This window comes from Quercus suber, unplaced genomic scaffold (assembly GCF_002906115.3).
Source record: "Quercus suber isolate HL8 unplaced genomic scaffold, Cork oak 2.0 scaffold_94, whole genome shotgun sequence".
NCBI lineage: Eukaryota > Viridiplantae > Streptophyta > Magnoliopsida > Fagales > Fagaceae > Quercus > Quercus suber.
Window position 1 is genome coordinate 786,115 of NW_027069559.1, and position 14,855 is coordinate 800,969.

At 33.6% G+C, this 14,855-nt stretch overlaps 2 protein-coding genes across 2 annotated transcripts; one reads left to right on the forward strand and one right to left on the reverse strand.

Annotated features, from left to right (window-relative positions):
• Positions 1 to 1,245: 1,245 nt before the first annotated feature.
• On the forward strand, positions 1,246 to 1,845 carry LOC136067976 (uncharacterized). Its single transcript, XM_065774503.1, has one exon. It carries the CDS (start codon positions 1,246 to 1,248, stop codon positions 1,843 to 1,845), a length of 600 nt encoding a protein of 199 aa, XP_065630575.1.
• A 1,208-nt stretch (positions 1,846 to 3,053) lies between these two features.
• On the reverse strand, positions 3,054 to 11,529 carry LOC111999457 (metal tolerance protein 9). Its single transcript, XM_065774560.1, has 6 exons — positions 11,193 to 11,529; positions 6,574 to 6,686; positions 5,887 to 6,132; positions 4,781 to 4,861; positions 4,246 to 4,476; positions 3,054 to 3,791 (listed from the first exon to the last, which is right to left on the reverse strand). Exons 1-6 carry the CDS (start codon positions 11,386 to 11,388, stop codon positions 3,447 to 3,449), a joined length of 1,212 nt encoding a protein of 403 aa, XP_065630632.1. The 5' UTR covers positions 11,389 to 11,529; the 3' UTR covers positions 3,054 to 3,446.
• Between the last annotated feature and the right edge of the window lie 3,326 nt (positions 11,530 to 14,855).

The window sequence follows — 14,855 nt, forward strand, 5'->3', positions numbered from 1 at the left end:
AATAGTTAAGAGAAAACATTGGGTCAGGAGCTGGCATAAAACCTGTGTTTTACACCAGCCAATCCTGACCTGCCACGGCACCATTTTTTTTTTCCTGCAAAAACATTAAGCCTTAAGCCTCTCTCCCTCTCTTTCTCTTCTCTTCTCACCTGATCTCTCCATCTTTGAATCAAACCCACAATCTCCATGGCCGGAGCTTCAAAGCTCAACACAAGCCACCAATCTCGCAGCATGAGTTTATACCACCATCGACCACAACCACAAACCATAGTAGCAAAAAAAAAAAAAAAAAATCAAAAATACAAAAACAAAAACGAAAATACCTCCATTGTCGCCCCATTTCCTCTTCCACTTCTTAGCAACCCATCAACAACCACCATGCCACTAAGCCATCAATAACACCACCAAGACTCATCATCACCATTGCCGAGGCACCTCCAATAGAAGCATCCAAGACCCAGTAGCACTAACCCACTCACCCACCAAATCAAACCCACAAACTGCCGGACCACAATCACCACCGAGACCCACCATATCAGCCCTTGAAACCCACCAAATCAGCCCACGAAACCCACCAAATTAGACCCACATCACCACTGTGCCTCATGACTACAATCGTCGAACCACCACTGTGCCTCTTAAACACAATCGCCGGACCATAATCACTGAACCACCAAGCACAAACAAAAGCACATGAGTGAATAAAGACAAAAAAGAGAAATGAGAAAGGAAAGAGAAGAGAACAGAGGTTGAGGGAAAAAGAAAGAGTTGTTGGGCAATAAACTCAGGCCGCGAGACTGGTGGCTTGTGTTGAGCTTTGAAGCTCCGGCCATGGAGGTTGTGGGTTTGATTCAAAGATGGAGAGATCAAGTGAGGAGAGAAGAGAAAGAAAGGGAGAGAGGCGCTTAATGTTTTTGCTGGAAAAAAAAAAAAAAAAATGGTGACGTGGCGGGTCAGGATTGGCTGGCGTAAAACACAGGATTTACGCCAGCTCCTGACCCTATGTTTTCTCAATAGTCAATATTGTGCATTTAAATCAATACCATCCTAGAAAATTTTCAAAATATGAAATACCCACCTGGAATTATTTGGACCCAAAGCTCAATCCGGGACTATTGTTTATTAATCAAACTCATTTCTTTTGGTCCTGTTTGCTTTATTATTGAATCAACATAGGTTTAGTTTGACTTTTTATTATTTATATGGACAAATGACTTCCATAGTTTGCTCTCTATCCCAGTTAGAATGCTGCTATGGAGGATCGCCACATTTACCATTCCTGTTAAAGAAGTATTAGGCCAAAGAGTGGAGCTTGGCAACCAAGAGTGCGTATTGTGTCAAGATGGCCAAGAAACTATTAGCCATCTTTTCTTTCATTGCCCTGTGGCTAGAGCGATCTGGTTTTCCTCTTGCTGGGGACTGAGAGCTCTTAACCACAATATCGAAAGCAATACGGATATTATAAAGCTGATCTTGGACCCTCCCAACCCCTCTGCTTCTGACATAGATGAAGAGTTCATCTCCTCGACTATGGCCTTCGTTGTAGATGAGAATTGGTACCTAAGGAATCAAGTAAATTTCCAAGATGGCAAAGTTGATATTCAATTATCTAGTAACCGCATCTGTCAAAGGGCATTGGAATTCTCAACTTTAGCCGCTGAAGAGCATCTCTCCCCTCTGCCTCACCCTCTGTCCTGGTCACCTCCCTCAGAAGGCTCCATAAAACTCAATGTTGACGCAGCAGTAGGTAACACCTTAACTGCACTTGCAGTGGTTGCAAGGGATCATACAGGTACTCCCATTAAAGCATGGATCAAGCCGTACTGTAGGTGCCTCCCTGCTTAAGCCAAAGCTGCAGCAGTGCTCTGGGCTGAAGGGTGGACGAAGGTCGTGATTGAAGGTGATACGACAAAGTGTTTTGATGCACTTTCAGATCCTGGTCTCCAGCCTAGTTGGGTCATTAATAACTTTGTTTGTCATATTCTTGCTTTAAGTAGGGCCTTTTGTACTATTTTCTTTGTTTGGGTTAGAAGAGTTTGTAATTCTGCAGCTCACAGCGCTGCCAAGCTAGCTCTTAGGACCCACTGATTTATGTCTTTTCTTACGGATAGTCTGCCAGTGGAGTTAACTTGAAATATGTAAGGCAGACTTCCCCTTCTACTCTGATCTTTTTTAATGAAATTCTATTGAAGGTTAGCAAAAAAAAAAAAAAAAATAGTTTGCTCTCTCTCTCTCTCTCTCTCCATTTTTATATTCTCTACCATCATTTTTAGACTTTCTCACTTCTTTATTCTCATCTTAACATTCTCAGTTCTCACTTTATCTTTTATCAGTTTCTTTTTGCTGTTTTATTTTGTTACTAGAAGAAAACTGTAAAGTTTCATGTATTTGCCCTTTTTTTTTTTTTTTGTGATGTTAATATATTCAAGTTCTCTTTTATTATATTTTGTACAATTTAGGTTTCTTAATAACTGACCTAGAAAAAATTCAGTTTGATTTTTTTTTTCTTTAAAAAGAATTTTTTTATGATTATGCAAGAATGTGAAGATTTAAAGAACTAGAATTCCCAAAAAAGCTCTAGAAGATCTCTAGATATTAAAACACATCGAGCAAATAATAGGATTTAACAAACGAATTGTAGCAATAGGCGCACACACAAAAGCACTTACTGCTTCTTTCTTGGCTCTACTTTGATGGCACAAACCTTAAACTTCGTCTTACATTTAAAGAGGAGAGAAGACCTAGCCTTAATATATATAAGTAAACCAATTTAAGAAAGACCCTTCACTCTACCTCATATCAGAGTAGGATATACACCCAATTAATAAAGGTGCACTGAGGGTTGCTCTTGAATACACAAAAAAATATTTCTGACAAAACAAAGCAATACAAAGCATAAAGGAGCCAAACATCTTGAACCTTACTAATATGGCCATGGAAGAATTTAGCGCTAATTACATTGCAGCCAAAACGGCTGTTGCAATACTGACTAATTGGAAGAAGATTTAACATACCTGAGAATAGAAAGTCTTTCACACTCATTTCAATTCATGTGGCAGAATAACAATTTTAGCAGCCACAAAATGGAGAATCAATAGTGTGGCTGTACTAAAGAAGTTCCCAAGTAAAATTAAAGGTCAATGCTTCCATAGCTCCCATATAATTAAATTGACAAAAACAATAAAATGAGGGCTTGCAGCACAAGTTTATCTCATAAAATATCCAATTTTTATCACCTTACATAAAAAGGAAAATGGTTGGGTATTAAGGATTAGCAGAAGATCAACGGTCTAATGATACTAGACCGCAAGAGGTTAAAATTCTATTCAGTCTGTTTGGCAAAATACATAAAATTGAACCACATATTAACTGAATCAGCACCTCTTTTGAAAGCCCTTGTGCATTGGAAAGGCCGAGGTCTGACCCTACTACTGCCATCATTGTCATCAAGCCATGGTCCTGTGTTCAGGCCTGTGAGAATACTCAAAATCTATATGCACAAAAGCTCTCTCAACTTCAGGGAGTTGCTCCAGCTTCTCTTGCAATGTCTCACCAATATTATGTGCTTTGTTCAGAATCATGTCATGTGGCAAAACTACATCAACCTCCACAAAATAATGAGTACCAATAGTGTATGCTCGTACTGTGTCAATGTGCTTGATATCTTCATGGTGGTTCCATACCAGATATGTTAGCTTTGCCAAATATTCAGGTGGTGCTGTCCTTCCAATTAGTGCATATACATTCTCAAAGACAGTCTTTGTCCATGTATTCATTGTATATAATGCTATCTGCAAAACAGGTTCAAGAAATTATCATAATTAGATATAGTAATGTTCAACTCCAAGAAGCCTACAAAAATTCCATCCAAGTGCCACTTGTACCTGTTTTGAAAACAGCACTTTTTCAAAAAATTTCTTTTTAAAAGCTCTCCTTTTTGTAGGTATATCTTTTTCAAACGCCCCATTTTCAAAATGCAGAAAAAGAAGATTTATCAAAAAGGAATTCTACCATGTTAAGGCAAAGAGTGGCATTTTAGCCCTTTTTTTTTTAAATAAAAAGAGAGACATAATAGACAAAAAAATCAATATTTTGTTATGAAAAACATGGTTGCTTGTACTTATGATAATTTTATGAAAGGAAAGAAAATTAAAAACTTGTAGAGTAGCTGAACCCAATTATATAACATACAGTAAAAAAGGGGAAAGGGAAAGGGGAAAAAAAATCAGTTGCATATGGACTCACTATAACAGCTCCAGTAGGATCAATCCACCAATAATATTGAATGGCCAGGACAGCTGCTGCCAAACCGACTGAATTAGTAATAACGTCGAAGAAATGATCTTGTGCGTAGGCTCTAACAATTTTATTTTTAAATCTTCGACAATAGACCATGAGCGCAAACTTCACTATAGTTACGGAGCACATTATTCCAATCATCCATCTCTCCTTCACAGGATCCTTTTCAGGCTCAGACTGTAATCAGCATATGAAATGAAGAATATATTAATTACTGATATTGTAAAAGATTACAAAACTAGAACTGTAGAACAACCATGCACAAGTGTTGCAGCCACCAACTAAGACTGATCTAACTAGGATCTCATACATTTGGATAGTACCTCAAAACCTATGTCATCCTAAAGCACTAATAATTAAGGAAGCCTTGGAGCTCTGAGTTCTGACAAGACATCAAGAAGGGTGCCATGTGTACGAGCCCAACTGTGCTCACCACCATATATACCCTTAAGTCGAAGAAAATAGTATTAAAGTTGCATACCTTATTAACAAATTGTCGACCAGACTCAAGCAGTATTTGTAATCCAAGAGTTGCCATTACTGATGCAAAAACAATGATTCCCTGCATGCTCAATATAAATTAGTAAAATATTTGTTGTGTTATAGCGTTAAGTGTTGTAAGAAAAAATTCAAACACAGTCTGGGCATATCTGATGTGATTATTAGCATGCCTTGGGTCCACATCCCCATAAGTCATAGTCACCCATGAACCTACATTCAAAAACTATGTGCAAAATCAATGCCATTTATTCCCCTTAGAGTAGATTGTTTGACTGCTTTTCCATTTTATCAAAGAAAAAAACCAGGCTTCTATTCTAGAGTATCTTTTCATTTTGCCTGATATGCAGAAGCAAAAAGCCTATGGTCACTTGCATTTTCTCATTAAACAAAGTAGCAAACATCGTCAAAAACCACTTCTTTTTTTGGCAAACACGCTAAGCTCAATATTTCAATAACATAATGCGATTCTAAGCATGACCTAATGAAATCTCTGGACATCTATTACATTAATTTCAAGCTTCTAGTAATAGAATAAAACTAGCCTAAGTGCCTAACACCATTAGGGGTCTCTTCTCCCTCTAGCATTTGTGGAATAAGATATAGCTGAGGCAACAGCAGTAGTGATGGGAAAAGTATTGCAGTCTATTTCCCTCATTAATCACAAGAAATATTGGCGAAATGGAAAAAAGAAAAGTATATAACCTTGAATTATTTGGGGCTAACTTGTTAATCAGTTTAAGATGCGAAATTTCTCTACAACAAATTCTGAGCAACCAAATGAGGCAAAGTGCAACACTAACCCAATTGCAGATGACTTCTCATTATCAACTTTAACAACTTAAATCTATCAGAATATTCATTTTAATAGAATATGAAATACAAAAACATTGAGGCAGCTAAAACAGTAGCCTTTTCTGTTGTACTCAGTTGAAGTTATCGTAATGGCCTGACAGAAAAGAGAAGATTATTTTTTATTGTGGCAGTAAAACTTATTAAACTGATTGCAGGAAGGGAGAGTTTAAATTTTAAATATGCATTATGGTATTTCCAAATGCACCCTCACAATTGTTGGATTAGATGACTTACCACTGGCTGCATCCGTTTCTTTCCAATTGGATAACGATACTGGTTTGGGTTTCGCATGGCATGAGCTGTAAACCACAATATGAAACCCGACAAGAGATCTAAGAGTGAATCCAAGGTTGAGGCAATAACCGACAATGATCTGCTCTCAATAGAAGCAAAGATCTTCGCTGCAAAGAGCACAACATTAGCTATGTTTGATATATGGATGGCCATCCTTTCACTCTTTGCAAGCAGCTTCATCTCATCCTGAGAAAGTGTAAGTAGATCAAAAAAGAAAATCAATTTCTGTTTCCCAGGACACCAGACAGATTTAGTTGAGAAGATTTTTTTTTTTTTTTTTTGGGGGGGGGGGGGGGGGGGGGGGGGGGGAATAATTTAAAAAGGGGAAAAAAAAAAAAAACAAAAACAAAAACAAAAGAAAGAAGTTGGGCATGGCCTCCATCTTGGATGAAACTTGTGAATATGTCCTCTTAACTTGATGATGTTTGACTTTAGAAACAAGCATTAAAAGAATGTTTATCACTAAAATCTTTTTGATAAAAATATTCCCGTGTACTTGGGTTTCTCCCCTTTTCATTTCAATAAAATCTTGTTGCAAATACCGCCCAAAAAAAAAGCATTAAAGAGTTCCCAAATCCCATAAAATATCACAAGAAATATATGAAAGTTTTTTGCAGAATGACCAACCTCTGTTAGACTTTCAGGAGCAAAACCTATTTCACTCATAGCCTCCATCTCAGTATACTCTACAAGGAGCCTTTCTTGTTTCTTGTAATAGTCAGCAACCTCGCTTTTTTTCCCTGCAGTCAAGAGTACAATGTTCACATTACATTCATCACTAATACGAACAACGGGGAAAATTAAAGCATCCAAATTCATCAAAGTTTTATGTTTTCATTTTCCAAAAGAACTAAACATCAAATATGTTAAATATTAAGAAAACGGTTTTTTTTTTTTAATAAGTGTTTGTTAAGGATTAAGAGAACAACAGGGAAAATTAAAGCATCCAAATTCATCAAAGTTTTATGTTTTCATTTCCAAAAGAAACATCAAATATGTTAAATATTAAGAAAACGGTTTTTTTTTTTAATAAGTGTTTGTTAAAGATTAAGAAAACATTGATTGATTATGATTATAACCTAGGAAGCACAAACGCTTCATTTAGGATGTCGTATCAGTGTCATACCAGCTAAGCTATGTTATAATTTTTCAGAAATTGCTCGTGTCGTTATGTTGTACCAGTGTCTATACCCATGCTTCCTAGATTATAACCCTAAGCATAACAACTGAAAACAAAAGGCAATATGTGAAGTGCCTTATCATAACTCCAACAGGAAGTTCAAAGCTGTTAAGTTATCCATAGTTACTCTTGCTCAAAATCATCTCTAAAGAATGTGAAAGGGGTTATTCCCAAAATCCTTCGAACTCCACCAATCAGAAATTTTAAGTGCAGGAAGTAAGGAATGTACTTGCTGTGAAATTGAAGATCCAAAGATCCCAATATATATCTAACAAGAATAAAATATCTTCAAACCACAAACACAAAAATTTCAATGGTTTTATGTTTTTTCCAATTTATTTATTCAAGTGTAGTTGTTATCATAACTAAGTCAGGATAGTCCAACGTTGAGTAAACATTCAAATATCAATTTATTAGAATCAATAGTTTCAGGATCATAATTGCACGAAATTCCCTAGTTAAGTTTTGGATTTGATGCTCCATGTCAGCTATTTTGAAGGACAACATCACAAAGTTACTTTATCAAAGACTAGTATATTTTCAGCAAATATGGGACATGATGATAACCACAGACTATTTTCTGATTTTAGAACAGCTGGAGAACATAAATGAAAAATTCCATATAAATGCTTGTTTGCGACATATGGATGCCTAAGCAAGATTTGATGCCATCAGCATAAGAACCATTAAATTTCTTTGCTACAAACAGCTTACATTTGACGATCTAAAATCATAATGGGAGTTATAAATTACACCAATTTTTACTCAAAACTGGAAAAACCACCCCATTAATGAAAACTGATTAAAGGACTAAGATACACCAATTTTGAACCAATTCAAGTCATCCACAGATGACTGAGGGATTCTAATAATTTTTTAAAATGAAAAAAAATAAAATAAAATCATACAGCAATCAACAAGGTCAACCTCCCTATAAGAGTCATCACTAACTATAGCAATAGGACGGTGCTTTGTTTTTTTTTTTTTAATTGGTAATTTACTCGTGCACTGGATGGTCCTAAACCCAAGACCTCACTCTCCACCTAAGCTTATAAAGGGAGAAGGTGCCAGTTAAGCTAGAGCTCATTGGCAGCCACTGGTTTTTTCTTAAAAACTTTCTGAATATTCTTTCACTGAACAAACCAAATCAAGTAGAATTGCACATGTTCTATCTAGTGTGTTCTGCTTGCCTTTTCTAGCTTAGGTTAGGACAGTAGATTACAACTAATGAAGAGACAACTTCTCACTTTAGTACATGAGTTGTTGCCTTTAACATTTCAAATTTTTAGGAACAGATAGAGCAACGTTGGCATGACAGTGTAGATAAGAAAGAGTTTCTTTTGTTGAATGGGCCTTTGTCTTTTCAAAGAGTTTCTTTTGTTGAATGGGCCTTTGTCTTTTATGTGTTCAACCTTTTGTAATGTTATGTTAGCAGTTTAGATAAGGAAGTCAAGAAAGCATATCTTTTTTTGATAAGTAGAAGTTACGAAAGCATATCTCTTTGGTATTCTATATAAAACTTCACCACCGAATGCAAAGGTCAAAGTGCGGAAGAGAAAGAGTGGTGAGTTTTCTTAAATGAGAGCAAAGTGTGTGTGATTATTCCAAGTACCAATAAAAAAATTCTCTCTTTCCCCAGAACTCCTTTGTTTGCTTGTGCTGAAACCAATTGCAATATATTTGTGAAGATATTCTCAACCTGAGTGTGAAATTTATTATTTTGACAAAACATCTTCAGTGCAAAACTCAACACAACCAACCATACTTAGGCATAATTTATATAACAAGCTAAAACAATCACCATTTATTTTTTATTTTTATTGGTAAGTTACACATGCACTCAATGGGTCTTGAACCCATGGCCATACCTTCCACCTAGAACTTATAAGGTGAGGAGGTTTTACTTGAGCTAAAACCATTGCCAAATTCTGATAGAATAGGACAAAAAACTTCTTCTAAGGTTTAATTTTTTTCCCCCCTAAATTGAATGAATAAAAATGCCTTTCTATTTTCCTTCCAATAATATTGAGTTAAATATTAATATACTTTTTTTGCTTCTTTCTTTTTTACAACTATTTTATGCAGTTTGCCAATTCATAAACCAGAGTCATACTTCTTAAGAATTCCTAAGTGATTCCAAAATTTTTTCAAGATGTTGTAACAACCTTATTTAACCATCTTACATCTTTTAAAACCTTTAGCCAATAATTTATAAATGAATAACATATATCACTCAATAACTGAACAAACAAAACACATGGCTTAAAAGTGTATTAGGCTTTAATGACATCTAATAGGGACCATTACCTGATTATAAAGCCAGGGAATTTTTCTTAATGTGTAAATAGAGCATTAGTTTCCTGTCAATATTTTCTGCTGGACTAATTATTCCAAATTCCTAAGCTATTGGGAAAGAGTGAATGCATCACATATGTGATACCTACACGCATCATGAATCTTATAAATACATAGTGCATGAATTACTATCTTTATAAAGCTACAGATAGAAGAATGCATCACATGCATAGATAAAGCCCTTTTTATAGAATGCTTTGATATAACAAACAAATATATAATGTAGTACCTGCGTGCATGTATCTTGTTTTTTATTAGCAATCCTCGTCATAGTATTCCATTTCACAAATGGGTTCCATGTCATAATTAATTTTTCCAAAGGTATTCAATACTATACATGCATATATTGTGTTTGAAGAAAATTGTGCCACACAGTGAGACCAAAACTCAAGCTACAGCAACTTCCACATAATTAAAAAAAAAATACAAACACATTCATTTGGTACAGAGATTACCATATCCTCACCTGAGTCCATACACTGGGCACCTAAAAGATCCCTCTCCCAAAATGATTGACACTCAGAATGTGAAGCCTGACCACTCCCTTGAAGGATTAAAGAGTGTGCCATTTGGCCCCTAGGCCAGTGGCAGAAAAACACAACCATGAAAAAGAAATGTCCAAGTAATATGAATCGGTGACTCAGCTGAGCCAACTCAGTTCTAAGCCAAAGGTAAAATTAATAGTGATAGTTCCTTCAGTTCTTCTAGGTCCACTGAATTTCCTACAACAATTTGCAACAACTTGGTGACATGTGCAACTATGATAGTGAATTATCACATTCACATGAACCCACTACTTTTTCTCCATTACTCTGTGTCAAAGACTCTCTCTAGTTCATTAGCTCTATATTCTCTATAGTCTGCCTTTTTTTTTAGTAGCAATTTTCAAAGTACAACTTTTTTAACCAACACTATTTCAAAAAAGTTGGAAAATGGGTACTAGGTGCTGGTGCCATATATTAAGTTCACCAATTAAATTGATTCTATATTCTAACTTCCCTAATTAAATTCAAACATGTGGTTATATACAAGTACTATATAGCCCAAAGTGTTAACTTTCAATAGACAATCAATTTGGTTCATTGTTCAATGCATTGAAGAAAATGTATCCCCAAATACAATTAACCATGCGGATCATTGTTAAAATGCATCTAGGTAATTGCATCTAAGTTGGGCCCAAAAGCCAAAAATTAGATAAGATTCATCAAAAGAAATCCATAACTCGGCTGAGTCAACTCAGTTAAAAAACCCAAATACCAGCTTTCGTTGGACAAAGAGCATCTCTTTTTTCTTATTAAGAAAATAAAATAAAATAAAATAACTGGGTCTTTAATCTTTCTCAGAAAGAAGTCAAAAAAGAGAATAAAGAGCACAACTTTCATTCTATATTGACATGTTTCATTCTATATTGACATGGGCCACATGGTCTGGCTATTATAAAACTGTCTTGGTGCCAGACTTTCTGAACAAATAAAATCTTTGAGAAAAATAAATTCTGGGTCTTGTATCTTTACCACTAAGAATAAAAAATAAAAATTAAAATTAAAATTAAAAAAAAACACAGCTTTCCCTTCATTCTATATTGATATGCCATGGCCGTTAAAAACTCGCAACAAAAACAAGAAAAGCAAATACCTTAATGCACATAACATCAATAATATCATGCATACATACATACATACATACATAAAGATTTGTGAAGATGGTTTACTTGGGGTTCGAAGAAGGCGGCGCAGATTAAAGGAGCTATGATCACCATCCTTTCTTGGAGGCAGTGCAGGAAAGTCAAGCACATTGAGCCTCCATGTAGTAGACGACATGTCGTCTCTCTCCACCTCTGGTGGCAATAGAGGCTCCGTTTTGCTCTTAATGTTTGCCTCAGCTATGGCTTTGTTTCCATCTTCCATGACCACGACTCTCTCTATCTCTCTCTCTCTCTGTCTCTTTCACAAACACAGAGAAAAAACAAAAACAACAACAACAAGGCTGTTGGGGTTGTTGTTCTATGCTTTCATATAGAGCTTTCGGTTTTGGTTTAGGTTTCAATGAGAATCACGAAAACATATAAGTTTTCCAAGTTTTATTTATAGCAAGCCTCCTGGATTGCTGCACAAGCGTACAACTGTGTTCAGAAATATATGGTCTGTTTTTATTTTATAATTTATTTTTGGCAAATATATTTATTAGTATTTAATAATATTTATCGCTTTTAGATATATTTACTTGAATAATTAAATTAGATTAAAGGAAAATCTCTATCTTGTATAAAATTAAAAATAAAACATGTTTTGACCTAATCTGTCTAGACTCTATCTTCTCAACAAAAATAAATAAATAAAAAATAAAAATTCTTGGAGGCAGTGCAGGAAAGTCAAGCACATTGAGCCTCCATGTAGTAGACGACATGTCGTCTCTCTCCACCTCTGGTGGCAATAGAGGCTCCGTTTTGCTCTTAATGTTTGCCTCAGCTATGGCTTTGTTTCCATCTTCCATGACCACGACTCTCTCTCTCTCTCTGTCTCTTTCACAAACACAGAGAAAAAACAAAAACAAAAACAACAACAACAAGGCTGTTGGGGTTGTTGTTCTATGCTTTCATATAGAGCTTTCGGTTTTGGTTTAGGTTTCAATGAGAATCACGAAAACATGTAAGTTTCCCAAGTTTTATTTATAGCAAGCCTCCTGGATTGCTGCACAAGCGTACAACTGTGTTGAGAAATATATGGTCTGTTTTTATTTTATAATTTATTTTTGGTAAATATATTTATTAGTATTTAAAAATATTTATTTCTTTTAGATATATTTACGTGAATAATTAAATTAGATTAAAGTAAAATTCCTATCTTGTATAAAAATAAAAAAATAAAACATGTTTTGACCTAATCTGTCTGGACTTTATCTTCTCAACAAAAATAAATAAATAAAAAATAAAAATTACTGTGATCTATTTAAACAATGCATATATTCTCATTAAATTTTTTAGATATGTTATATGTTTAGTTTAGAAAAGTGTTACGTCCACAATATTTTTACAATAAATTATAGGTGGTTAACTGTTATTGGTTTTAATTTGAACTTACCACTAAAATTACTTTTTTGTCCTACCAATAACAATTTAACACTTAAGATTTATTGTGAAAATATTGTGAACATAACATTTCTCTTAGTGTTAAGAGATTTTTTTTTTTTAATTTTTAATTACTGATTGATTTATTAGTATCAAGATTTTTTTTTCTTCTCAAAAAAAAATTTATTTTTTACTAAAATATATTATGTCTACATCTTTTTTTTATTTACTAATTGCGTTATTTAGTATCAAAGATATATATTTTTCTTTTCTTTTCTTCTAATAAAAAGAGATTTATTTTTTACTAAATAAGTTATGTGATATGTCCACATTTATAATCTATAATTTATGCTAACCTCATCACACATGTGTCTAGAGACTTTTTATTAATATTATAATTATTTAATTTCACAATTTTTCATTCATCCATATTTAAATTTTTTTTAATAGAATTTTAACTTATAATATTCGTTTCTGATGATTATTTTATTTATCTTCAGACTAGGACATCAATCGTTTTTTAGTATAAGCAGATATTGAACCCTTTATTCATCCAAATTTGAGATTTAATTTACATTCGTGAAACACATAAAACCTCATCATATATCTATATATTTAAAACCAAAAACTAAGAGAAAATAAAAATTAGATTTCAAATTGAATTTCAATTGTGGGCTAATGTCATGACATGTGTCCCAAAATTTGTAATTTTTTTTTTTTTTGAGAAAATTTGTTCTTAATTTTGATGCAATACAATAATTACATAGCTTCAATCTCAATTTAATATTTATTACTCAAATATTTTTGAAATGAGAACCCCCTACATCTCATTCATTGTTCATATAAACGAAAAGGCAATGATCTCCATTGACAAAAAAGCACATGCTCCTAAGAAAAGGTGTGTAAAATTTTTTCCTTTCTTTTTGAGAAAATTTTGTTCTTGAATTATATATATATATATATATATAGATGGGTTCAAGTTACATCTGGTGTAACTTCACAAAAATTACACATTTTTTGGACCATTAATTTGTATTAGATCTAAGGGTGAAGAAAACACTCATAATCATGTATTTATTGTTCCCTAGAAATTAGTAATTAAGTCATTAATTCTTCTTATTAAAAATAGAAAAATAAAAAACAGCATTAACTCTCTTCTCCCCCATCATCTTCATCTTCTCTCCCTCTCTCACATGGTCTTGTGTTCTATCTTGTGGGCATCAATTGTGGGCTTGAAGACAAGAAAGACAGTAACAATTGAAGTTTTGTTCAGCTATTAAGTTTACAATTTAAAAAATGATTTTGGATTGTTTAGCTGTGTTCCTGTTTCACTTAAATAATTCTCATTCCAAATTAAAATTATTCCAAAGTTCATGAATGGTGTCGTTAAGTACTTGGTAAAGGACAAAAAGTCCTTGTCTCATGCTAGAATTTTCGTAAAAAGATAAAACTTCAATCCTTATCCGATTCAAGTTAGTCGTGGTTGATTAAGGAATAAGAATCAAACATGGCTTTCAAATTTTTAACAACTATGTATGTGTGTGTATATATATATATATTAGACTCTTAAAGAAGTTTACTTTGATCATTACTTCAAATTATGAAGCATGCTGTTTTTCATTCTTCTTTTTTGAGAGAAAAAGACCATGTGAGAGAGGGAGAGAAGATGAAGATGATGGAGAGCAGAGAGTTAATGCTGTTTTTTTTTTTTTTTCTATTTTTAATAAGAAGAATTAATGACTTAGATTACTAATTTCTAGGGAACAATAAATACATGATTAGAGTGTTTTTTCTTCACCCTTAGATCTATACAATAATGGTCCAAAAAAGTGTACTTTTGTGAAGTTACACCAGTGTAACTTGAACACATCTCATATATATAATATATATATAATGTTTAATGTTACATTTTTATTTTTGGTTTGATAATTGTTTATAGATCAGTTTGATTGATACTGTCAGTAATTTTGTCGAAAATGGGGTTTTGGGTGTGTTATATTTTTTTTTTTTTAAATAAAAAACAATCTATATCTATATCTATATCTATATCTGTGGCTATCTATCTATCTATCTATATATAAATATATAGGAGATGGATTAAGTTACACCTAGTGTAACTCTTTAAGTTACACATTTTCTAAACCATTGATTTAAGTAGATCCAATGGTCAAAAAAATGTATTCATTAATGCTGATATTCTGTAAATATCTCATTTATTATCATTATTTATAGCATTCATACCTATCTCTACTCCCAAAATCTGTATATTTTTCTTTGCTCTCTTTTCTCATCCACTACATTTTTTCC